Source organism: Schistosoma mansoni (genome assembly GCF_000237925.1).
Source record: "Schistosoma mansoni, WGS project CABG00000000 data, supercontig 0148, strain Puerto Rico, whole genome shotgun sequence".
In the NCBI taxonomy this organism is placed as follows: Eukaryota; Metazoa; Platyhelminthes; class Trematoda; order Strigeidida; family Schistosomatidae; genus Schistosoma; species Schistosoma mansoni.
In genome coordinates, this window is record NW_017386045.1 from 136,572 (window position 1) to 148,964 (window position 12,393).

The window sequence follows — 12,393 nt, forward strand, 5'->3', positions numbered from 1 at the left end:
ACACGAACACTGTGACACACAACCAAACAACAGCAACAACCATACAAACACTCCAACTAATAATAATATCAGTAATTCCAATAATGTACAAATAGCACCACTAACACTAGTAACATTGTTATCATTATTCTTCTTCCTCGTATAATCATTAATTTCATTATTATCAGGACTACTAAGAATAATGGGTAATTGAAGTGTGGCTGAAGGCCAGTTGAACTGATCCCTAAAGTGTTCTGCCCATCGATCCAACCTCCTGGATTGAGAATGAATTATATGCCCATCTTTATCTGAGATGGTTTCACTGATATTCGGGTTCCTAATACCGGTTTCTTTAACGAGTCTGAATAGCTGCCTACTGTTACCTATTGCCGCTGCCTTTTCCATCTCTCTTGCTTTCGCTACCCACCACTGTTCACGATCATTACGTAGACTTCTTATAAGCCTGCGCTTAAGTTGACTCCGCTCTTCGTTATGCTCAGAGCCAGGTGGGATGAGTTTACGAGCATCTATCAGTGCGGTAGATGCTGCCGAGATCCATTGTTTCTCCCTAACGTTATGGTTTACCTTATTAGCGGATATCACTGCTGATTCCACAGCTTTTCGGATGTCATTCCACGCTGCCTCGGGGTGGACACAACTTACATGGCTGCCTAACTGTTTTTCTAGTTGTTCCTGAAATATATTCTTAGCTTGCCTACCATTAAGTAGAACCCTTAGAGGCTTCCCTGCAGTGTCTTTCCTACGTCCAGTAAGACGCAGACAAATACGTGCTCGCACTAGAGCATGATCTGAATCTAAGCATGTGCCCCAGAATGAGCGACAGTCTTCTATCGAGCCCCTCCATCGGTGGCTGATAGCGATGTGATCTAATTGGGTCCAACGTTGGGACGAATTCGGGGGTCGCCAGGTCAAAAGATGTTTTTCCTTATGCTTAAAGTTAGTATTTGCAAGAAATAGGCGGTTATCTGAGCATAGCTGCAACAGACGGTCGCCATTATCTGTTCTTTTCGCCATGACACCATAAGATCCACCCAGGTGTCCTTCCCTTTCACTTAGTTTACCTACTTGAGCATTAAAGTCACCTGCTACTATTACTACATCAGAACGCCTAGCTTCTCGGAGAAGGTCAGAAAGTTTCCTGTAGAACTCATCTTTTATATCGTCTGAGCTGCAGTCAGTGGGAGAGTAGGCAGAGACGACGAAGAGGCAACGACGAATTTCCCTATCTTTCCGAGTCCTTACTGATCCGTTTAGTCGAACAGCGCATAGACGACTGTCTACTGGGATCCAGTCTAAAAGAGCTAGTTCTGCCCTAGGACTTAATGCTATACCTACTCCAGCGAGGCCAGGGGAAGCAGCGTCAGGGCTTCCAGATACACGGAGCGTGTATCGAGATGAAACTTTATTTTGATTAGGTGCGGTCAAATGAATGACACTACTCGGATCTTGTATGCGCGTTTCGGAGACGCAGCACACATCGATGGTGTAAGATTCTAGAGTTCTAGCTAAGGAAGCCTGTTGTCCTATTTGGCACAATGTTCGGACATTAAAAGTTCCTATATGTAGTTTAGAGCGTGGTTTCAAGAGACCAGGAATAACGTTCTGTGTACTCGAATCGTTTGCCCTAGCGGTGCGACGCGATAAAAGGACGTGGGAAGGGTTAGTCGAGGAGATAACAGAGTTATTAGGTGTAGGAAGGATTTGAAAGCGACCAACTTGGTCTTGTGTGCAGTTAAGGGTATGAGGGCTAGTATCACTTCCCGGCTGCCCACACCGTGGAAGGGTATTTCTTGAGGGACCTGAAAAAGAAGTTGGATTAGTGTTGGTCTTAACGACCTGGGAGCGTGACCGCAGTGCCCAAGGGACATCTGCTTGAGGCCGGTCACGCACGGCCTTTTTGTGGGGGATTTTTGACGTGTTAGCTCCGTTCTTCAAAAGTCCTTACCGCCGGAGACGGAAATCCGTGGGATAAGGCGAGGTGTGCATTTTTAGGGTCGACCTTTTCTAACCCCACCCCTCCTTGTGGGAAGGCAGCATCGCTGTCATGCTGGTTGTCTGAAGGAAACACCTTACTGCTTTCACACCTCTGTACAGTCAGCAGTACGACTTCGCCTTCGGACCTTGGGATTGCTGCTTTTAGTCTCACCGCTCTTCAACCGACCTGTCTGGCATGGTAGGACCTTGAGGAACGATTGTTCCAGCCAGCATAGCTCGATTGGATCATCACGATAGGCAAGCCCGACCACCACGTCAAGGTAGCAGCAACGGTCGGGTTGGTTGAAAACTTTACTGAACAGTAGCAGTAGTAGTAGTAATAGTAGAAGGAACTACACGTGGAAAGCACAAGATACTTTACTTGAATAGTTCAGCAGTGGTGATGACTTTCGTGTGTTGCTGTCCAATTCAGTTATCAACATACACTTCTATATTTAACCAACCGAATTACACAGAGTTATAGAAGACAAAAGCTGGGTGAAAACATTGTGTTTCTTCTACTACGGCATTGATGCATACAAGTAAATACAACTGTGTTATTCAAAATAGCCTGACTGTATTTCCCTGTCACCAACAGAAGGTCAGATGTCCGGAATTGCTTTACTCAAAGAACACATTCTGATACTAATCGATGTTTGAAGAATGAAACTCATCATACATACAGATTATAGTGACATAATTAAATTCTGTGAGAAAAATTAAACCACTTCCAAACCAATCTATGAGTGATTACTGCAAACAGTTCAATCATAATAGAGCGAATCGGTTGTCAAATGGGGGAAAATAGTTCGTAAGCTGAATTACTGTTTGCCCATCCTCATTGACCAATCAAATATGCTTCCACCCCCACACATCGGGGACAGACAACATAGGTGACCATCAATGGATTACAACTCATTTAAATACCAGTTGTAATCTGCAAATCAACAAGCCACTTACAGAATATCAGAGGAAAAAACAAACACCGTTGAGACTCACGTCAAACTACACTGCCTTGCACGACTACACAGATGTTAATAGAAGTGAATTATCGAGATATTAGTCGCACAAACTGTTTTCGGTCACTCAGACAAGAACAACACCAAGTTACTTAAGCGTCGTATACGATACAATGAATTATAAGGGATCACATGAAACGTTGCTAAAATACAAGGCTATAGTTTTGTACGATAGGCGTTCCACTTGTGTATGATAATCAAATAATTTCAAATATGTGACAAATGTATAGGGAGAAACCAACTTACATCTGTGAGAAGCTACCCAGGTTTCTAGAAGGAAAAAACATCAGTAACTAATAGTGGAACAATCTGCAGGTAATTTGAGACACTAAAAATGTTTTATTGAAGGGTCATTAGGTTTCTAAACCTCAGTGGGCTCCTGTTTCGAAAAATTCTCAGTTTGCGATTTTACTCTCAATAACTGACAAATATCTCATAACTATACTACGTCGATCTATAATGTGAGTGATTCCAGTTCACTAGTGTCAATGTATAGAATTTGACCGTTTCGGAGTCGACGGAACCACAACACTCATTACATATTTCTTACATAATTCAGAAATGTTGTAACTACCATTTTCCAGTAACCTAGTAACACGAATAATCATAAGTAGAGTATTCACGATAGGCGTTAGAAAGATGAGTTCCCGCTGAAATGCAAAACGCAAAAACACTGAATAGTCTCAATATTTACATGATGGAAGTTAAACCAATGGAAGCCAATCGATTTTTCACACCACAGTGGAAACTTCACGTCGTCAACTACACACACTAACAGTAAGTTTTGCTGACCTTGAGTAAGTATTGATTTTATATACAAATGATTAACTTCAGTGATTATACTAACAGAAATATTTAAGAACCAACTTGCAAGAGTCAAAACCCTCACGATGATAACAGCTGTAGTTTATTGGAAGAAAGACAGACGCACACAAACCATAATGCAGCATCAACACACCGACTTATTGACTGTCGAACTGAGCCGTATAGGTAGATGTAGACTAACGGGCTTCAGTCATCGTGATAACCACGACCAGTGGTCGCACACTTCGGGTGATATGACTCAGAATTGGTAGCAATGATGCTGGCGTATTCACCCTATCTTTCCTCAGATCTGCAGTTTCAAAATTATTTTGTACTATCTTATCCCACGGATCGGTGCATTATTCACCCCTCATTCTCCATACTGATTCTTCACAACTAACATTGGTAGTAACATTATTTCTATCAATCTGATTTCTCACTGTAATAATGAAATATGATAACTTCCACTGATACATAGTCGTGTTACGTTTTGCTTTACGCATAACTCACTAACACTGCCAACAAAATGTTAACAATATGCAGATTCACTTTTCGTGTTTAACATTGCACAGTTATCTATTGACTTCGTAGCGAGCAACACTTGAAATGGATTTCAAATTAAGATCAATTGACGGGTTCCTCCTCAGTCTCCTTAGTAACATCAGATTGCCGAAAAACTGATCAATCAAACATTACACTTCTATTCTACCACATGACAACGTCAAAAACCGCAAAACACAACAACTTTGGGTATAAAAATCAATTTATGTTGATGAGAAGAGAAAAATTAGTTCACTAAGAAACACAGTTCACATCATAATACATATAATACAAATTCGTTTGTTTTGTTTAAAAGAGATAAAACTAGGTAAATCGACTTTCTACTGAATATCCACTTCGTCCTCATGTATTATTAGTAGTATTTTTACTACTAATATAGTCTGTGAGCTTAGTTATCATCTAGCATAGTTCAATAACAATACAGTTAGTATAAAAGGAAATTCACAGCAAGCAGAAACACAGTTTACAGAGTCATACAAAACAATCTATTCTGCACACATTAAGAAAACAAACGAGAATTCATTTTGTCAAAATACCATAGTGATAGAAAATGAAGGAAAGAATAGTGCCGCGAAAAGGTGTGTACATGTACGAGTGAGTATGCATGTCGTCAGTTAGAATTATTGTTGTTGTTAACAGATACTATACAGTTCTCAACTAAGTAATGAATTGGGAAACACACAGCTGTACACATACACAAACGATAAATGGTGGTGATGAGGATTGCAATGTCATTGTAGTGTGGTCTCCCATTATGCTCATTAACAACTTACTCAATCGTTTTAGTTCTTCATTTTTCAGTTTTGTGTGAGTGAATGATCCACACAACAAAGATTCAGTGTCCATTATTCTCACACTTTACACTTGTGTACAGTAAGATAAAACTGCTATGAAGCGGAGAGGGGAAATATTCGAAACGATGCTGCACTACTACTATGATGACAACTCGTCTTCACTTTTTCATTCTCTCCTTTTAATTCACAAACACATACACATACACGAAAGCGAACACATGAAATGTGAACAAAACAAAAGTCATTCACACAAAATAAATGAGGAATAAGTAGGGACAGTGGAGACTGAATCAGTAATCGTTAACGTCCGAAATAAGAAAGACAACAGCAATCACCACTAATATACAATCAACATAAACATTTCATCCATCGATTTATCGATATCAATCAATCAATCAATCTATCTATTTATTGACAATAATAGTTTACAGAAAATAATTAATCAATTCTTCTCATACAAAATGGAAACACATTTCTATTCGATTATTTCCTTGTGTCTAACTACAACACCGTCGTCCACTCTTTGAACTGTCTGTGTTCGGTGAAACGATCGGTTGATTAGGATATGGAGACATTTTCATGTCCACATTACTCGCTGGAGGATGTGAACGGACAGCCTCAAAAATAGCTGGACAGAATGTAAATGATAAAGAGAACAATATGACTACAAATCAAATGTTTAGCATTTGTATATAAAATTTAATGAAATGTCTGTCAACATATCAGAGTTTTAAAGGTAGACCTACATACACACATGTTATACTGACGCACAATAATGGTTATTAGATATGAGAAATCGTGTATGTATTGGAAGACTATTACACACCTGATTGGTAGAATTTGAACAGTAGCACTAGAAGACTAGACAAACACAACACTGGTCACTGCTACTACTCACTGATCAATCAATTGTAAACAACTGATTCCTATGAGAAGTCGGTCATGGTTCGAATAGCTCAGTGATGACCTCTTACACTGTGACGTTGGCCAACGTAAATCAGTTCCAATATGCTGGGGAGTATCAGTTCCCTCTCAAGATTGCAGGTACGCATTAGTGACGAGTATCAAGTTAGCCTTATATTTTCAACTCAATCACCCGGTGCGTGGGCATGAGACACACCCTAAGAGTGAAGATCAATGGCAATACACGGTTGCTTGAATCAAAGTAAGTAGAGTGAGGTTTAAAGCTAGGACTCAGTGGCTGAAAGTCGAACGCCTTGACCATTTAGCCACAGCTCCATCATTGCTTTTACAAAACTAGAGAGTTTTCCAACATTAAATTCACTGAGAAACAAAGACAGATCATTTTGCAGCCAGATTCATGCTAATCTATTATGGGGCAACAAAGATGAAGCACTATCATCCTAGCAAAATATTTGTGCTTCACAGCAGTTTGTTGGCGAGAACCAATGAACTTCGTTAAATATTAAGGCCTTAAAGATTCACAGTTGAGTGGTGAGCTAACGTGATCTATGGAAACGATAAACCAAAATGCACTGAAACAACAAAACGTACTACAATGAGTTAAGTTTAACTTCTAAGTCAAAACCTATATTATCATATGAGTAAAATCTAAAACTAACTTCTAAGAATCGAATAAAAAGCATTCTCAACGCCGGTCGATTCCAAAGCTGAGGTTTCCATAAAAAAAAGTCCATGCCTCTCAGCCCAAAGCTTTGCATCTTCCGTCAATATAGTTCGAAGATGCCTAAGGTCACATTTATTACCAACCAACATAATAACGATATCTGGTTCTGCATGGCCTCGTAACTCCAGTAACCAGTGTTCCAGATTGTTGAAAGTCTCTCTTTTCGTGATATCGTAAACCAACAGAGCACCAACAGCACCACGATAATAGCTTCAAGAGAAAATATTAAAATATGTTATACCTTACGTCTGAGGTTACTTGGTCAAATTATTACTATTTAAATGTTAGACAATGAGAGTGAGCTAAAACAAAGTCAACTGTTTCGAACACAGTATGCAAAAGGACCTCTTACATACTACAATATGTAAATAACTTGATCGATGGTACGCATGAATGGACGTAGCCAGATGGAGTGATGTGAATGGAATGCTAGAAAGAAATGAAGACCAGGACATTCATCCTAATGCTCACAACTCGTTTCTGCCGCTATCAAGTTTCGTAATGTTAACTAAACATCAGTAAAAAGTCGTACTGTCACTCACTGACCACTAGGTCTAAACACACTTATAGGGTATAAAACTAAGGAACTATGCGGTTACTGGGAGAAATTGACAGCAATTAGACAATTCAATAAAAACCAGTTCCACACTCGATCGGAACAAACATAATGAAACAGAGATGTTTACATGCTAGAATGTCTATATAACCATCTAGCAGTAATTACTAAACGACTGCTTACTGGTGGCTGAATTATTGTTTGAAATATTCAGCTTCTATCCACTAAATCACTTGTCTCAACGTCGTACAACCCACTGTAGTTAGTTCTATCCAGTAGTATCACTGGTTCTCACAAAAACCACCATTGGAAGTTTACAAACCTGAGTTTGGTTACTACGCCAAACTTAATCATTTCGAGTTATTTACTTACAACAGACATTTCGAAACTTTCTATGACTGCTTTCATTCACACTACCAAATTCGATAGAGTTTCATCTTTAGTTCAAAACCGACATCAAGTGGATAAACACTTAAATAATACTACATCTACCATTTTACAGATTTCCAGACTACTAAGGCAGATCCACCACTCACAGGAATATCATCTTATGTCTATACCATGAAAAAGGAAATTTGTCCGAACATCTGTCCAGTTACAGGTATAAGTCAACCTAGCTTGTGGACATAAAAATAAACTAACTGAAGATTTAAGACGACTAAGACACTAAGTTTAACAGCTAACAAACACTGATACGAAATATGAGTCCCCAGATACGAAACTGGTTGTAATTCAGCAAAACTAAAAGGTCCAAAAACTTAAACAACTCTTATCAAGTGGTTGATTATCAAAAACTGAGATAAAACCACACATATGAATAAGTTCAATGTTATGAAACGCCGACTTACATCTCTCACTGAAACTAGGTTTATAGTAGATTGTTATTCAGCAATACCATAAACGAACACGAGTGATTCGACAAAATTGCTTCTTTATGTTAGCAGCGACCTCTTAGCTACTACAATACGTAAATTAACTTGATTTCAGGATCCCACTGTCAACCAATATCCGTCTTTAATAACATCCTAACGTCTTGCCTTTAGAACATGAACTTTAAATGTCAAGGTTCCACACATGAAAATACATGGAATGATTATCAACTTGCTTGTCCACGATGTACTAATTTGAGGATGATTGTGTTTGATTCTGATGATGATCTATCCGCTGTTCAGACTAATTAGAAGAAATAAATACGACCCAGACTTTTGACTTCCTGTGCACTTTAAGACTACCAAAAAACGTATAATGTCGAGATACTTTGGTAAAATACTACATTAAGTAATCGGTGCACAGCTGCGTTTTAGTTGGACGCAATTATTTTTACAACATATATTTGTGCAATAATTAGGAAGAGCAAGCACAATTAAAGAAGCAATTCGAAAACTAAAAACCAATATTCTCCAGTTTTTTAGATATGGCACTGAACTATTTACATAAAAAATTGTAAACTCACGCAGCTGTTATAGCTCGATAACGTTCCTGACCAGCAGTATCCCAGATCTGGGCCTTTATAGTCCTTCCATCAATTTCCACACTCCTAGATGCCATTATTAATATTTACTAAGGACTCACTTTGTAGCGAACTCAACGCCGATTGTACTTTTACTCTCCAAATTAAACTCGTTTCTTGTGAAACGTGAGAGTAAGTTACTTTTCCCGACACCCGAATCCCCGGTCAGTACAACTTTTCAATTGAGATAAATCACTAGATCTTTTATTACCTTTAAACAAATAGTCGTACTTATCATCCTCACCAGATATAGAACCTCCATACATCGTAAACTGTCTTGAAAAACCAACACTGTAAACTGTACCAGTAAATTAAAGTAGTGAAGTATTAAAAGACCGTGTCCAATGTTTCAGTTTCAGTTTGGAAGGGACAGGAGGCTTGATGGCCCGTGTTAGTTCTGACAATTATGGCCTCTCATTTGATCATGTTTTCTTTTGAATGACTTGACAGATGAGGCTTCAATCACATGCTGAGTTAATGGATTCTACTATTCGATGATTAGATAGGAAAGTCAAATGGTTCAAATGGTTGAGGACGGAATAGAAGAAGCTTTCGCTTAACGGGCTTCCGTGTCTGATAGCAGTGGATCACCAATACCTCCAGGCAAGAACCTAGGTATATGAACGATAATAGAGGGAAAAAAAGAATTTGGTAAATCATAATAATATGTTATCCTTAGTCCTTAGGAATAAGTCAAGTTTTCTCTTAAAGGACTCCTGGGAGGTCGCTTGGACTAGCTCAGTCGGCAGCGAATTCCAGCACTTGACAACTCTAACGGAGTAGAAGTTGTGTCTGCAGTCTGTTCTGCTATGTAGGGTCTCCAATTTCTGGGTGTTACCTCTGAGGTTAGTGTTATGACTAAGCTTAAGAAGTTGTTTAAGGGGATGACCAGAAGTATTAAGGATACTATAAGTCATAAGAAGATCACCTCTAAGACGCCTATACTCTAACGGGTAAAGGTTAAGTGATTTGAGGCGCTCTTCATAAGGTTTGAATTTGAGACCCCGAACTGATTTCGTGGCTCGACGTTGTATACGTTCCAGAGTGACCTTATCCTTTTGGAGGGAGGGAGGAAACCGATAGTCGATAGTCAACCGACAAGTAATATGTTCTGGGCTTGTGACCGTTCTTGGACTGTCCTAGTAAATCCTCTGTTTTTCGAAAGAAAGGAAAAATGAGGACATATCGGGTGAAAATTTATCACTAAGTAATTTGAAAACTGTAGTCAAGTCACCTATAGTACTTCTATATGGCAACGGGAATAGGTTTAGATAAGCCAGTCGAGCCTTATCTGAAAGCTTCACTATTCCCGGAATCAACGTAGTTGCTGTTCTCTGAACCCCTTCCAAAAGCTCACTGTCCCTTTTTAAGCAGGGGCCACCCTCTTTTATGCAGTACTCAAATTTAGGACGCAAGAAAACACTGTATACAAAGTCGAAAAGTTTTAGCATCAACGTGATTAAAGGCCTTCCGTACTGACCATAAGGTTCTAAAACCTTTGGCGGCTATTGCACGACAGTGTGCAGTAGTTTTTAGGTCTTGGCTAACGATGACTACCAAATCATTGTGTGTCCGGACAAAAGGTAGCTCAATGTTATTCTTCATGTATGTATCTGTACCTTGATGATCAATATGCATCACAATACATTTGGAAGTATTTGTCGGCAATTCCAGGTTTGAGACCAATCAGACAATTTCTCCAGGTCATTTCCAAGTTCTGAGCTATCGCTTCTACTTCTTATCGATCTTTATATCTTGACGTAATCAGCATATAGCAAGACCGATGATGATAGGAGACGAGGAAGGTCATTTAGATACGAGAGTAATAACACTGGACCCAAAAATGTACCCTAGGGGACTCCACTAAGCACAGTTTCCCAGCTAGGAAACCTTGAGTTCATTCGTACTCTTTGTTGTCACAAAACTGGGAAGCCTTTCATCCGCATCATTAGTTTGCCTCCAATCTAGACATTTCTTAGCTTATATAACAGCGATTGTGAGGAACATTGTCAAAAGCTTTGCTGACGTCAATGTAGTCTGCGTCCACAGGCAACTTTTGGTCTTTAAGAGCATATCAGCTTTTACTAGACACCAATAAGTTAGTGAGACAAGAATAACCTATCCCAAAACCGTGCTGCCTTTTCCGAACGGATCCGGATTTTGTGGAGATACTTGAACAGCTCCTTCTGAATAATCTTTTCTAAAATTTGAACAACCACGCTAGTTAGGCTAAATGGTTCAAATGGTTGAGGACGGAATAGAAGAGACAAGGCTAATGGGTTAGTAGTTCTCAGGTTTATGTTTCGTACCTGTTTTGAAGACAGGACTTATTATTGCGCTATTCCAGTCTTTTGGTAATGGACCCTGGGTTACATGTACATTAGAACATACACGTAAGGGGTTCGCAACGAAGTTAGTTGGTTCCTTCCGTAACTTAGGATGCAGTTTATTGGTCCCGTGGACTTGCCATTATCAAGCTTAGCAGATCAAAGATATGGAGTTCTGTAATGGTGACGTCGTCCAGTGTATGTCAGGGAGAATTTGTGTTCCATATTGTCGTTTCCTACGCAAGACATGTACTTATTCATCAACTTTCGAAGGAGTGGCAACCACAGTTGCGTCAAACACACTGTGGGATTCCGGAATGTTAGGAACGACTTGGACGGTCAGGATGTTTTCTCTTCTAGAAACAGATTTAGCCTTTCCATTGAGATTTTCAGGCATTTCCTGTGGCTACCGTTTAGATGAAGGAGAACAGAAGAAACTTCTTCTGTTGAGTTGTTATTCGGGATAGACCTCTTTGAAGTCGGTCTATCCTCCATTGATCGATGTGATTCAGCTGTTACCGAGCTCACTTGATATGGCTTCACATCAATTTCTTTGTTGGCGGAGCGGGTACTCTCTGATGTTTCCTCGTCTGCTAACACACTTCTGATCAATGTTTACCACTGAGACAACCTCGACTAGTAAGCTGTTTGCGTCTGAGTAGCACTGTTGACAAAACCACACGCAACCATTTTTACTACACCGTTTGAGAGCTTCAGGTGTTAGATTTGCGCAAACTTCGTGTTACTAACCTTTGCACTTGTCTCACTGAATGCATTGTACCATCTATCCAGAATCTAATATATTAGTGATAATGTTGTATAGACCAATCGATTTCTTTTGGCTCACTCCTTGTGGTTTTGTTAAGGCATTAGGTCAGACACTCGACTGCACCAGTTCTAATTGTTCGTAGTTATTTGTGGGTTTATATACCTGTTAATCGATGTGAGTGTATCAAAATCAGGACTGTATGGCTTCTGAAACCATCAGCCGTCACGGTACCAGGGAGGAGTCGGTCCGGTTGCATTGAGAAAAGTAATAAAGTGAAAATTCGAATGCAACGAGAAAACAATTTGTAGAAAGTATCAAGTTAATTATTTGGTGAGCCAGACAATGTGGGAAAATTGAAGTGTGAGAGTAAAACGGCAGAAAGAGGGACAAAAGAATAAGCTGTTGATACATGGTAGTGATGATGGTAGTTA

General features: G+C 39.5%; 1 protein-coding gene across 1 annotated transcript in view; it reads right to left on the reverse strand.

The window, feature by feature from the left end:
• Nucleotides 1–9,132, reverse strand: part of Smp_173990 (rab11, putative) — a gene marked incomplete at both ends in the record, with an annotated part of 53,300 nt that extends 44,168 nt beyond the window's left edge. The window contains 5 exons of the mRNA XM_018799309.1: nucleotides 5,655–5,780; nucleotides 6,736–7,010; nucleotides 8,810–8,893; nucleotides 8,929–9,040; nucleotides 9,078–9,132. Of these exons, the coding sequence (XP_018646608.1) occupies nucleotides 5,655–5,780; nucleotides 6,736–7,010; nucleotides 8,810–8,893; nucleotides 8,929–9,040; nucleotides 9,078–9,132 (652 nt within the window). The remainder of the gene's footprint in view (nucleotides 1–5,654; nucleotides 5,781–6,735; nucleotides 7,011–8,809; nucleotides 8,894–8,928; nucleotides 9,041–9,077) is intronic.
• Between the last annotated feature and the right edge of the window lie 3,261 nt (nucleotides 9,133–12,393).